At 41.6% G+C, this 13,731-nt stretch overlaps 1 protein-coding gene across 2 annotated transcripts in view; it reads left to right on the top strand.

Annotated features, from left to right (window-relative positions):
- The first annotated feature begins 221 nt into the window (after positions 1-221).
- Dcaf10 (DDB1 and CUL4 associated factor 10) overlaps positions 222-13,731 on the top strand; it is a 35,976-nt gene continuing 22,466 nt past the window's right edge. For both annotated transcript variants that reach the window (XM_040738948.1, XM_040738945.1), the window contains exons 1-2: positions 222-906; positions 4,894-5,007. In XM_040738948.1, coding sequence (XP_040594882.1) covers positions 359-906; positions 4,894-5,007 — 662 coding nt within the window. In that variant the 5' untranslated portion in view covers positions 222-358. The remainder of the gene's footprint in view (positions 907-4,893; positions 5,008-13,731) is intronic.

Raw genomic sequence — 13,731 nt, 5'->3', positions numbered from 1 at the left:
TTCACCCCGCCCAGTCTCTGTGTAAAGACAACAGTACGTAAGGCTGGTCGGGCGCACAGCCAGTCAGTGCTCACTGACAGCTGCGAGCGGACGCTCCGCTGCCTGTAGCTGGTCATGTGCTGGTCATTGCTCACAGAGGGCTACTCGCTCCTGACCTCACAGTCCTCCTGGGCTGGGGCGCTCCCGACTCGGCGGTGTCCCTGATTTTAGGTCCCCGACGGAGGGCAGCCTAGCGGTGACCCGGGTTTCCCAGCCGGCGGGTTTAGGACGCGGCACCCGGAAGTGGCGACTGGAGCGGGAGCGCTGAGTTGTCGGGCGGCGGGACAGCGGCCCGGAATAGGGGGCGGGGGCGTTGGTCATGTTTCCCTTCGGGCCCCACAGCCCGGGCGGGGACGGGGCGGCTGGAGCCGAGGAGCCGCCGCCTCTCGGAGGGCCGGCGGCAGCTTCCAGACCGCCCTCTCCAGCTCCGCGGCCGGCGCCTCCGCAGCAGGGAGCTGACGCGGCCCCTCCCCCGCCGGCAGCCCGGAGCCCTCGCCTCCCGGGCGGCCCCGCACTGTCCCCGGCCGAGTGCGCCGGGGAGCTCGTGGCCGCCGGAGCTCTGGAGTTGTCCGCCGCCGCGCACACGGAGCTGTCACCGTCCTCCTCGCCGCGCAGGCGCTCGAGGCCGGACTGCAGGGCGGGCAACCGGAGCCGGCAGGGCCTCAGCGCGGGCCCGAGCGGCCCCGGCGCCAGACTGTTCGGGTGGCTGAGAGAGCGAAGCCTCGGCCGCGGGCTGTTCGTGGACCCCGCGCGGGACAATTTCCGCACGATGACGAACCTGTACGGTTCCATCCACCCCGCAGACTCCGTGTACCTCAGCACCCGCACCCACGGTGCCGTCTTCAACCTCGAGTATTCGCCCGACGGGTAAGCGCCTGCGCCTCGGCCGCCCCTCGCTTGCTCGCTCGCTCGCTCGGCTCAGGTCGGCTGGCGGCTGTGCCCCGGGTACCTCCTGAGGCGTTGGTCTGTCGCCCGGAGCTCGCGCTGCCTGCCGAGGTCGGCAGACCCAGTGCTGCTCTTCGGGTCCTGGAGGCTCGGTGAAAGAAATGCCTTAAGCCGCCGCGGCGCGTCTTTCAGAGCCGGTCCACAAGTAGGACTCTGGTCACAGTAGGTGCTCAGTGAATATCCTTTAAATAAACGCCCACCGTTTCGCTGCTTTCCTCGGTTGGCCTTTCTCTGAGCTGAGCGTGTGTTAAAGCGTTCAGCGCAGGAAGCTTGCAGAATCTTTGGACCTTGTGCCAGACCCTGCCATGAGCAGACAATCGGAAGCTCTAGAAAGATGCTAAGACACCGCAGAATACGTTTCTCGGTATTTGGGCCATTTGCGTGGTAGACTAATGCTTTGGTTAAGGATATCCAGCTTTTTTTTTTTTTGACTGACATTTGTTTGCTCTTGGTTTACTTCAGGCTATACGAAGATTTCAAAACTAACCGGGTCTATTTAATACTTTATCTTGTGAGTGCGCACGTTCAACGACAAGCAGAGGAAAAACACTGCTCAAGATTTTACCTCAAATGACATAATTAATAGCATCTCGTCGTTAATGCATTCATTCATTCAATCCCTCATTAACCAGATGCTCCTGGAACACTTGATAGGTTGCAAATGCATGGGTAACAGTGGTTGGTAAAACTAGCTAATGACATTCCTTTCACCGAACCTGGGCTCTATTAGTTCAATTGGATATGAGATTCCAAGTACTGCACAGGGGACACCTACGAACTGACATAAAGAGTGACACCTAGGTCAAGATCAGAAAAAAAATGCAGGAGATAAATGAATCAAGGCTGCTGGGTAAAGAATGGAAGTATTTCATAAGACTATGAACTTACCCAGAAGGCCATATTAGCATATAGTGTTAGAGGAAATGGAAATAATGAAACAAAAAAATTTCAAGAAAGACCTGGAATATGCTGAAAGGGAAGCATGGGAACACAGTTGCTGAGCGAGTAAAAACTGTTGTAGCTCATTGACTGAAATGCTGTTTTCTAACTATACCTGGTACTAGACTCTCTCTAGGGCTGGAGTTTTATCAGTGGGTGCATACCTGAATTCAGAAGAAAACTTTAATTAGCTGAAGCTTATTCATGGAAACTTCTTAAAGCGTCCTCTCCCCCAAATACTGTCAGTGCTTCTCTTTTCTGTAGCTCAACCCCTCTTTTACCCAACCCTGTACTTTCAAGATTTAAGAAGTAGTTGTGTTACTGGGCGAGGTGGCACACCTGTAATCCCAGCGCTCAGGAGGCACAGGCAGGTGAATCTCTGATTCTGAGGACAGCCAGGGCTACACAGAGAAACCCTGTCTCAAAAAAACAAAAAACAAAACAAAAACACAAAAACAAACAACAAAAGTAGTAGTTGTGCAAATTATCTGGAGGTAGAATTTTTAAATAGGAAAGAGAGAGGATGATTCCTGAGCTCACTGGCCATTCATTGTAGCCCAAACTGAACTCCATGTTCAGTGAGAAACTCTGCCTCAAAAAAGTAGAGAGACTCAAGAGATGGCTCAGTAGTTAAGTGCTGGGAACTGAACGCAGGACCTCTAGAACTGCCAGTGTTCTTAGCCACTGAGCAATTTCTCCAGCCCCCCAAAAAACTTTTATTTATATATGTGTGAGGGTTCTGGTGTTGTTATTGTTTTAAGATAGATGTTTACTATTTGGCTGAGGCTATCCCTGAACTTACTATGTATTCCAGACTGGACTTGAACTTGGGGTAATCCACTTGCTTCAACTTCCTGAGTGCTGGAATTACAAGCATGTACCACCATGCTCAGCTTCCAGAATGTATTTAAATGAAAAAAGTTGTAAACAAATGTATATGAGAAAACTCAGGGTAGGGGAGGAGATAAAAACCAAATTATGCATTTCTTCATCAGTTTGTATAAAATGTGCTGAAAGGGGACTGTCTTACACATTGTCAGGCTAATTAGATAAAATCAGACATACAACTCTTTCTTTTATGGCTTTTTAGGTTTGTCTCATCTTTCATGCAAAACCAACCTTTCATGACCTGACACTCCACAGACACTCCGAGCACCTTGTAGCCCAGCTTGTGGAAGTCTTCAGCATGGTTCCTAAAAGTGATGATCTCCATGGGTCACATGACAGTGAAGTTCAGTGGGTAGAAAAAGAGGACCTGTACTTCCTTCCCTCTGTAGTCCAAAAGCTTAGCTTTATTGAAGGTGCAGTCCGACATCATAGGTCTGTGAAGTCAGGTCGGCTTCCCTATATGTGATGTGTTCCTAGAGACCATGACTGCATGAGCTGGACATGCAGACTACCAGACACACACGACAGGATACGGAGAACAGAGATCTCAGATGACAACTCTTATAAAAGAAAGCATTTAATTTGGGTTTGCTTCAGTTTCAGAGGTTTAGCCAGGCGGTGGTGGCGCACGCCTTTAGTCCCAGGACTTGGGAGGCAGAGGCAGGCGAATCTCTGTGAGTTCAAGACCAGCCTGGTCTACAAGAGCTAGTTCCAGGACAGCCAATACTACACAGGGAAACTCTGCCTTGAAAAAGAAAAAACAAACAAAAAACAGTTTGAGAGGTTCAGTCCTTTATTATCATGGCAGGAAGCATGGCAGCAGGCAGGCAGACATGGTGCTGGAGAAGGAGCTGAGAGTCCTGCATCTGGATTCACAGGCAGCAGGAGGAGAGAGTCGCTGGACTTGACTTAGACTTTTGAAACCTCAAAGCCCACCCCGAGTGACATATATCCTCTAACAAGGCCACACCTACTCCAACAAGGCCACACCTCCTAAGTGTGCTAACTCCCTATGAACCTAGGAGCCTGGGGAGGGGAGCAGATAGTCTTTTTTCCTCCTTCCTTCCTTCCTTCCTTCCTTCCTTCCTTCCTTCCTTCCTTCCTTTTTTCCTATTTTGGTTTTTAAGACAGGATTTCTCCTGAAACTCACTCTAGACCAGACTGGGGCCTTGAATTCAGAGATCTGCCTACCTTCGCCTCCCAAGTGCTGGGATTAAAGGTGTGCACCACCACTGCCCATCACAGCTATTCTTAATTCAAACCACCACACTGCCCTTTTGTTAACATCTGAAAAATAATTTCCCATTATTCATGACCTCTAATCAACCATAGTACACAAAGGGCATATGAAAAATTCCAGAAATAACTCATATGTTTTATATTTAATGCCATTCTTCATAGTTTGATGAAATCTTTTATCATGCTACTCTGTCCCAGCTGGGACATAAGTCATGCCCTTTTACTGTATCCACACTGTGCGATAACACATTGCTAGTCACCTGGTAGCTCTCCATTACCAAATCAAGTCAGGTTCATGGCGCTTGTGTGTAACTTATTTTCTGTAGTAAGACCTACAAAGCACAAAAGTATGGTACTGACAGTTGGAGTGTGCCAGAGAGCAGCATACAGTTCATCCTGCAGTTGAAAAGATTGGAAGTTCTCCACTTGACAGTGAAAAACAAAGTAACTACAACAAACAAAAAACCATGTAAGACTACGATGGGCGGGATAATATGCTTTGAGAGCAAGCACATTTGTGTAACTTGCACCACAGTGTAGTTATAACTGTTATGCTTGTTATCTTTTAGAGTTTCAGATATCCACTTGGGGTTTGAGAAATTTCCCTCATGAATAGGAGGACAGTTATGATGTTCCATGGCTTGTAAAATATTCATTCTCATGCGTATTTAGGTTGCTATCAATTTCTCCTTTTACAGTGAAGCACATCTTTATATGTTTCTCTGTATTTATTAATAATTACTCACTAAATTCCCAGAGAAGAATTTATCTAATTATGTATAATTATAAGTGAGCCAGAAAGTATTAAAAAGTAAACAAGAGAACTGTGTTCTTTCCTGTCAGGTCAGTGCTGACAGTTGCTTGTGAACAGACTGAAGTTCTGCTTTTTGACCCTATTTCTTCAAAGCACATAAAAACCCTTTCTGAAGCGCATGAAGACTGTGTGAATAATATCAGGTGAGTGTGTTGACAAATAGTGAGCATTCAGTGTGACTCACAATCTGGGTCGCAAGTTAGTGAAAATACGTCATGCATTACCCAGTTGCAAAGCTTACCTTATAATTACAAATTTTACTATTAAGGATTTTTGGATTGGAACTTTTCTGCAATATATTGTTTGCTTCCATGCAATTTTTTCTTTCCTCTTTGTGTGTCAAGGTCATCACTATGAACCTTTCTATGTACTATACTACTGCATTGGTTTATCATCTCTCACAGTCATACCACACCCGTATCCAGAGTATTGAGAGAAAAAATACACGCAGGGAAAACATCCTTGGATACTAACTCCTTCCCTACTCAAGGATTTGGGAAATAAATTACAGGTGAACAGTTTGGTGGATTAATATGCATCCTTAAATGATGATTGTAAAGACTATATAACACTGTAGACAAGTGTTTGGAATTATGTAAGTTAAAGCTATACAAATTATACAAGTATGAAATGACATAGAAAATTAAAAGATTGTTCTTAACTTCTAGCAGTAGTTTAAATTGGGTAATTTACCATTAATTTTCTGTTTTCTAAACTATATGAAATGAAATTGTGTTTCGTTATTATTACTTTCAATGTTATTTAAAAAAGAAACGTGAGAATTACTTGCAGTTTAGGTAGCATACTGTGTTTGCATGGAACTCCACTGTGGCATACACGCAGAACCAGAGAATCGGCAGTACAAAGTTGCAGTTAGGTCTCAGAACAGATGTCAGCATCTCTGACCAGAGAGGACAGACCTGAAATTTGCAGAGGGGAAGCTAAGGGTCCTCAGCTTTCCCTGCAGCACGGATAACTGGTAGCTATGATCCTGTCAGTTAAGACTACAAGCACTGAGGAGTTTCGTGTAAAGAAGGACCCAGAGCCACAATCACCTCATGGAGCCAGTAGCTGAAATGTCTGTCTCAGTTATGAAAGGATGAGGAAAAGACAAAGCTGTTTTGCTCGTGGGGCTGTAGGTTTTAGCTGATAAAGACACAGCCTCATGACAGAAATTGAGTCAAGATACTTGCCAGGTTAGTGACTGAATATGTGTGTGTGTTGTTTCCAATATTACTATGAAACTGGAGCCCTGAAATATCATAAAACCTGGTGATAGACTAGGGGCCCAGGCAATTCTAAACCCTTAAATAGGAAGGGAGAGAAGAAAGTTAGCTTCTTTCACTCAAGCCTATAACTAAAATTTCAACATTCATGAAGACATCTAATATTAATACAACAAATTCAAACCATCAGAACAGGGATTTCTCTGGATGACATTAACTTTATGGAGTAAGTAGTCCAACAAAGACTTTATTTTTAAAAATAAATTTTATTTTTTTTTTGACTAGGTAATACATGCACGTGGTACAAAATTCAAAGGTACAAAAGGGTAAACAGTGAAAAGTAAGTCTGTTTCCACCTCTGTCGCCTAGCCACCCAGTTTTCCTCCCCAGAGGCAACCACTATTACTAATTTGCTTTCTTTTCTGAGATAGTTTATGCATGTGCAAGCATATAAATACATACATACACATACCCCACATATACTTTTATATAAATGGTAACATTCTACACACACTACTATATGTCTGGCCTTTTTCACGGAACATATTTAGAGATCATATTAGTATCCATGGGATGATAGTCTTTTTAACAGCTGCATAGTATTCCATTGATGGGGGAGGGGACTTTAAAACATTTTTAGGGTGCTTAAAGAGGTAAAGAATACTCTTCATTACAGAGAATGAGGAGTATAAGAGAGGCGAAAGCAGCGGGTTTATATCTTAAAGAACTGACTGGAGCACATGGAAATTAAAAATGTTGCTGTATAATTGTATTTTGATGGGGAAGGGTGTAGCTAGGGCTTCAGCTCATTGATAGGGTACTTGCTTAGCATGTGCAAGGTCCTGGGTTGGATCCCAGCAACACAAAAAGGCTTGACACTTGAAGGGGCATAGTTTCAGTTTGGGACTAGGAATGTAGCTCAGAAGTGAAGTGTGTGAGGCCCTCAGTTCAATCTCTAGCACCAAAATTAAAAATAAAAATTTGGGGCTGGTGAAGTAGCTGAATTGTGAGAGTTTGCGGTTAGCATATGTGAAGCCCTTGAATTTGATGCTACACAGAATTGGATGTAGTTGGTAGTTCAGACCCGTGATCCTAGCAGTTGAGAGGGAAGCAGGAAGACTTGGAGTGATTCAAGGTAATCTTTGGCTGTATGTTAAGTTGGAGGCCAGCCTGGGCTAAATGAGACCCTTTCTCAAATATAAAATAAATAATAACACATTTTAAAAATAGATTTAAAAACTTGGTTTAATTGATAAGATTAACTTTTTAATTGTTGATGAGTGAATTGGAAGTTGAAAAATAATTCACCCAGTACATACATAAAAAAGGATTCAAAGGAGCCTGGCGTTGGTGGCACACGCTTTTAATCCCAGCACTGGGGGTGAAGGGGGGCAGAGGCAGGTGAATCTCTGTGAGTTCGAGATCAGCCTGGTCTACCGAGAGAGTTCCAAGACAGGCTCCAAAACAATACAGAGTAACCCTGTCTCAAAACAAAACAAAAACCCCAAAAGGATTCAGAGGTATTAAAAGTTATGAGTATATAGGTAAAATACAGGATTAATTCAGAAACTACAATATCTATAAAGAATTGCAAATTCTTTATGGACATGGTGGTGCACACCTGTAGTTCCAGCATTTGGAAAACTAGAAGATCCCAAATTTGAGGCCAGTTTGTGCCTCAAGTGGCAGCCTATTTCAAAATTAGTTAATTAATAACTAATTAATTGTAAATAATAAGTTGCAGAGATTTCTGGGAAATTAACTTGATAATTTTCAGACTATTTAGTAATGAGGGAGAGCCAGTTTCTTTAGACTATGAAACGGGTTCAAGGTAAATCTGTATTTGGACAGGTTATGGTGAAAGTCTTAAATTAAATCTTAATTTAATTAGTGGGTGGGCTAGAGACATGGCTCACAGGTTAAGTGTAGAGGCTGCTCTTCCAGAGGTCCTGAGTTCAATTCCCAGCAACCACATGGTGACTCACAACCATCTAGAATGAAATTTGGTACCCTTAGCAGGCAAAACATTGTATACATAATAAACAAACAAATAAATAGATCTTTAAAAAGATCTTAAGATGTGGGAGCGGAGAGATGGCTGAGTGGTTAAGAGCACTGGCTGCTCTTCCAGAAGGCTTTCAATTCCCAGTGCCCACATCGGGGCTCATGACCCCATATAACTACAGTTTCATTGATCCCATACCCCTTTCCAGCCTCTGTGGGCTCCAGGCACACATGTGGTGTGCATACACACATGCAGGCAAACACCACACACATAAAGTTAAGTATTAAAGTATAAAAAGCTGTAAAGTTAGAAGCCAACTGCATGTGGAAGTATGATAAGTAAACTGACAAAGGGTTTCTTCTCAGCTGATAGGAGAAGAAAATGGAATTTATTTGGTAAGGCAAGGCTATGTACCACATTATGTCAGGTTAATATAATCCCTACTGAAGAATTTTAATTAGGTGAAATGTTCACTGTAACTATTAATAGTGCAGGAAATATAATTCTGAGGGTTTTTCTTTACTTTTGCATGTGATACGTTTAAAACTAAAACTAAAGCAGTAAGCTAGGTACAGTGGCAGGTGCTGGCAGTCCCCACTGTGTATGAAGCTGCAATAGAAAGATCACTTGCAGCCCAGAGTTTTGAGCACAGAAACCCTCATCTACAAACAGATAAGCAGTGCTAGAGATATAGCCCAGTGCCAGTGCTCACCTAGTACCTCTCATGGGGAAGGCCCTGGGTTTGATTCTCAGCATTGCATTGCAAAACGACAAAAGAACAAAACAGTTAAGACCTGTAGATAAGCACTGTCCAGTAGAAATGTAATGCTGACCACATGTGTAATTTTTTTAGTGAGTATATTACTAAATAAAGAAGCAATATTAATTTTAACATATTTACCCCAATATTTCCCAAATACTATAATTTCAGCATATAATCAGTACAAAATTCTTGAGATATTTTACTTTCAGTTTCTAATGTTGTTTTCAAAATCCAGTGTGTATCTTATACTTAGAACATGTCTCAGTTCACACTGTTCGTATAGCAAGTGTTTGAAAGCAAATGGGGCTTTTATAGGTACTACATTTGACAATGTGGCTTTATACAGTGGCAACAATAGGTTAATGTGGGAAAGTTTTGTAGTGTGGGATGGTACAATATAAGACCTACATCATGTTTAGGAAGAAGACAGATATTAAGCAATTTCAGACATTTTTAGATTAGTGCATAATTAATATGTGCATTAAAAACACTTAAAGATTAATATTTAAAACATTAAAATACAATTTATAGCTTTTAGACCACCAGAAAGGGAGGACATGTGGCCAGTTCAGTCAAAGTAGGAAAGCTTAAATTTTTCTTAAATTTAAAGCAAAGGAAGGATAAGAAATAGAAGTTCAAAATATAGATCATTCACAGAAAACATACATAGGTCACTGTTAATTAAAAGACAGCCTGGAGCTGGGTCTGGTGCACGCCTTTAATCCCAGCACTTGGAAGGTAGAGGCAGGAGGACCTCTGTGAGAGCTAGGACAGCCTGGTCTATATGATGAGTTCCAGGATAGCCAGGGCTACACAGTGAGACTGCCTCAAAAACACATAACAATAACAACAACAAAAATCCAAATGAACAATCTGCAATTTGATAGCAAAATGACTAATGTATATGATTTATATATGTATGAGATCTGGTGCCCTCTTCTGGCCTACAGGGAGACATGCAGACATAACATTGTATACATAATAAATAAATCTTAAAAAATAATACAGGGTTTAATGAATAGGAAAAAAGGGAACTCTTGGACCACATAAGAAGTAGAAGCAGGAACACTGAGAAGTAAACAGGCTTCAGCTTCTACCCTGTAAGACCTGCCAAGTGCTAGTGACCCTGAGCTTTTGTTTTGGTAGAAATGAGTACAGGGGACAGAAGACTTGATTCTTGAAGACTGTAAAATGTGGAACTCAAAAGATCTCACTTTCAGCATAAACCACTCTAAAGCTAGACTAGCTTCAAGGAAAGGGGTTAACCACAAGCCAGTGCTCATACACGCTGACCCTGATGTACAATCCAACACCTCCAGCCAACATCAGAATCAAGATTGGAAGGACTTTCCAAGGATACCTTTAAAACAAAAACATGTAAGTCAGTCAGGTGTGATGGCCCATAGCTTTTAATCCCAGTACTCCAGAGGCAGAGTTGGATGGATCTCTCTGAGTTGGAGGCCAATCTGTTCTGCATAGTGAGTTCCAGGCTGACTGGGCTTAAAAGACAAATGCTGGTTGTGGTGGCACATGCTGGTGGGATTTGCTGAAGGAGGTAGAGGCAGAAAGATCAGAAGTTTGAGGCCAGCCTAGGTTATACATCAAAACAAAACAATTAGTTGTAGTACACACCTTTAGTCCCTACACTTGGGATGCAGTGGTAAGAGCAATTCCTGAGTTCAAGGCCACCCTGGCCTACAAAGCAAGTTCCAGGCCAGCCAGGGCTATATAGAGAAACACTGTTTGGGAAAACAAACAACAACAAAAAACCCCACAAACATGTAAATCCTCCCTGAAGTAAACACAGTACTATAAAAAAGTCAGCTTTCCCCAAATTAGTCTATTAATGCAGTAAACTTTTGACTAAGATGCATACTATCAGAAGTTTTCATAAAACTAAATTGAAACCTTTTTGTTGAGTAGTGTGCCATGAACACTGAAGTTGTTTTGGAGAAGACTAAAGTGTGGAAATAGCAACACTTCCTCATATGTAGTGTAGCCTTGGGACAGAGCTAGAGCAAGTGACAGTGGAATGAAATAGGTCACCTAGAAGCGGACATGTGAAACCCGAACACTTTACATACGAACAGAAGCACTGCAAATTGATGGGAAAGAGGACACTGATTATATGCATGAAAAGTAAAGCAAAATCAGATTCTCACACGTCACTGAAAATAACTTCCAGTTAAAGACCTGACTATGACAGCAAACTTTTAAAGTTTCAGGAAAATAGAGAATATGCTTATGCCTCAGTGTGAGAATGTATTTTTTTCTAATGTATTTGATTTTATTTTATGTGTATTGATATGAGGGTGTGAATCCCCTGGATCTGGAGTTACAAACATTTGTGAGCTGCCATGTGGGTGCTGGTATTTGAACCTGGGACCTCTAGAAGAACAGCCAGTGTTCTTAACTGCTGAGCCATCTCTCCAACCCAAGAAAGTATTTTTAAGGCACTAAAAGCATAAACCATTAAAGATTTATGAGTTCAGTGGAGTGAAATAAGCTGTCATTGTAGTTTTGTTACAGAAACCTTAACAAAGCCAGGCAGTAGTGGCACACGCCTTTAATCCTAGCACTTGGGAGACAGAGGCTTGTCTTGAAAAAAAAAAAAAAGGCAAGAATCACAGTGAGCAATTCATTGGAAAGGTTTTCAAGCACATCAGCTGTCAGTGAAGAAATGCAAGTGTAGGCAGTGATGAGCAGTAACCCTTAGGTATATTGACAGTCTAAATGGGTAACAGTATTGAGGCAGTTCAGCAATACCTGGCAAAATTTGAGATCATTATACTTTTAAGAAATTATTGCATACCTAACCATGTGAATCAGGTGCATGAAAGAAGGAGGACTCATTACAGCATTAGAATAAAAAGAAGGTGGAAATGACTTGAGTGTTAAGAGGAAAGCAGATAAAACTTAGTGTACAATGGAATACTATACATCAGTTAAATGAACCAAAAACATCCCAGAAGTGTAAGGATGAGACAGAAAAGCAAATTGTAGAGTGAGTTGTGTGGTGTGATACCATTTATATAAAATACTAAAGCTTCACAAACGTAAGCGTGATAAAGGCATGCATTTGTTCTCTTTTATCCTAGCACTAGAACTGTGCCTTGTGCACAGTGGATGCTCACCAAATATCTCCAGAGTAAACTGGATATAAAAAGTATGGAAAGTGATGGATACATACATATTAATCCATGGTATTAAACATGTGCATGGGGAATGACAAATTTTGGATAGTGGTTCCCTCTGGAGAGGCAAGGAGGGGAATGGGCTTGGGGAGGGACTCACAATGTACTTCAAATATGTTTGTATTTTCAGACAATTCTGAAAGATAACGGAATGTTAAAATTTGATGAAGCTGGGTGGTGGGTATCACAGGTGTTTGTTATATTCGTTTTAATTGTCTCTATTTCTAGTATTTTACAATTGAAATTTTTTGTATCTCAAAAAGAATAGACTTGTACCAAGTTGTTTGCCCCTACTCAAAGTAAAATATTTGACTAACCTGTTTGAATTCTTTATCAGTGCCAGCTCTCATGTGTTATTGTCAGCATGCTGCTACAGCATATGTGTCTACAAATTTGAATATAGGAAAATGGATTTTGAAGTTTGTTTAGAAGCACAAGCAACCTAAGAGGTTAAGGATCTGAAAGGTCGCATGAACTTAAGTGTGCACTAGTTAATAATACTAATTTCCATTTCCTGATTACTTACTGTGTGCCAAACCAATACATTTTAATATGCTACATTGTTGAAGATTTTTAAAAATTTGACAGAGTGGGGGACAACAAGTGCTTTACTGTCAAACCTGACAACCTGAAGTTCAGTCCCTGCAACCCACGTGGTAGAAGGAGAGAACAGACTCCACATGCTGTCTCTGACCTTCATACGTGCAACGCACGCACACGCACACACACACACACACACACACACACACAACGTTTGGTTTTTGAGGTAAGGTCTTGCCATGTATAGGGCAGGCTGGCCTGGCAGGTCTTTTCCTGTGGTACTTCTGCCTCAGCCAGTTTGATGTTTATTATGTCTTCATGGGAGACAGATGTCATACTTGTTTTAAGCAATAAGGAAATCCTGACTCTTATGAGATTTCTCTAAGGCTTTGTATACAGGGAGTAGCAGAAATGGAAGCATACATGGTTCCTGAGACTACCTCATTGTAACTGTCAGAGGTATGGGCATACATACATTTTCCAGTTTCACTCTGGGTTGTCATTTTGCACATTCTTGGTAATGTCTTCTAGTTTATTTTTTAGATTTGGTGATTGTTAATATTGTAAAATGACAGTGATAGTTGAGAATATTTCCTGTTTATGTTTTAAGAAAAATGTTTATGATTTGAATATATTGTATAGATATACTTCTTATTCCTGAGAACTTTATATTTAGATGAAAGAGTCCATATAGCAATCCAGATCCCTGTAATTATGAGGTTGTAAGGGAAAGCCCCAAGGTAAAACTATAAGACTATTCACTGATAATGTGACAAAAAAAAAAAAAACAACAATGTAGCACCTACTTACTAAACCAGAGTCTTTGTTGGTCTTGGGCTATTTTGTATATTTTATACACTATAAGACAAATACAGTATTTGTCAGTTGAGGGGAAATATATTTTATGCATGTATAATTCCATAAAACCCTGAAAATGATATTGGAGAAGTGGTCGAGATACACATAAAATCATTGGCAATAGCAGATCTGACAGAGAAAATATCAGAAAAAACAAAAGTGATGGAAATAATGGCACAAGAGACACCTAGAATTTCATGAATATCTCATTGACTCTCGGGATAGCTGATAAAATCTGAGGATTTATGAAAAAGTGATCTTCATTATAGTTCAAACTCAAA

Source organism: Mesocricetus auratus, unplaced genomic scaffold (genome assembly GCF_017639785.1).
Source record: "Mesocricetus auratus isolate SY011 unplaced genomic scaffold, BCM_Maur_2.0 Super-Scaffold_6730, whole genome shotgun sequence".
In the NCBI taxonomy this organism is placed as follows: domain Eukaryota; kingdom Metazoa; phylum Chordata; class Mammalia; order Rodentia; family Cricetidae; genus Mesocricetus; species Mesocricetus auratus.
The sequence above is the reverse complement of the archived record's forward strand: the minus strand, read 5'-3'. Positions and strand labels throughout refer to the sequence as shown.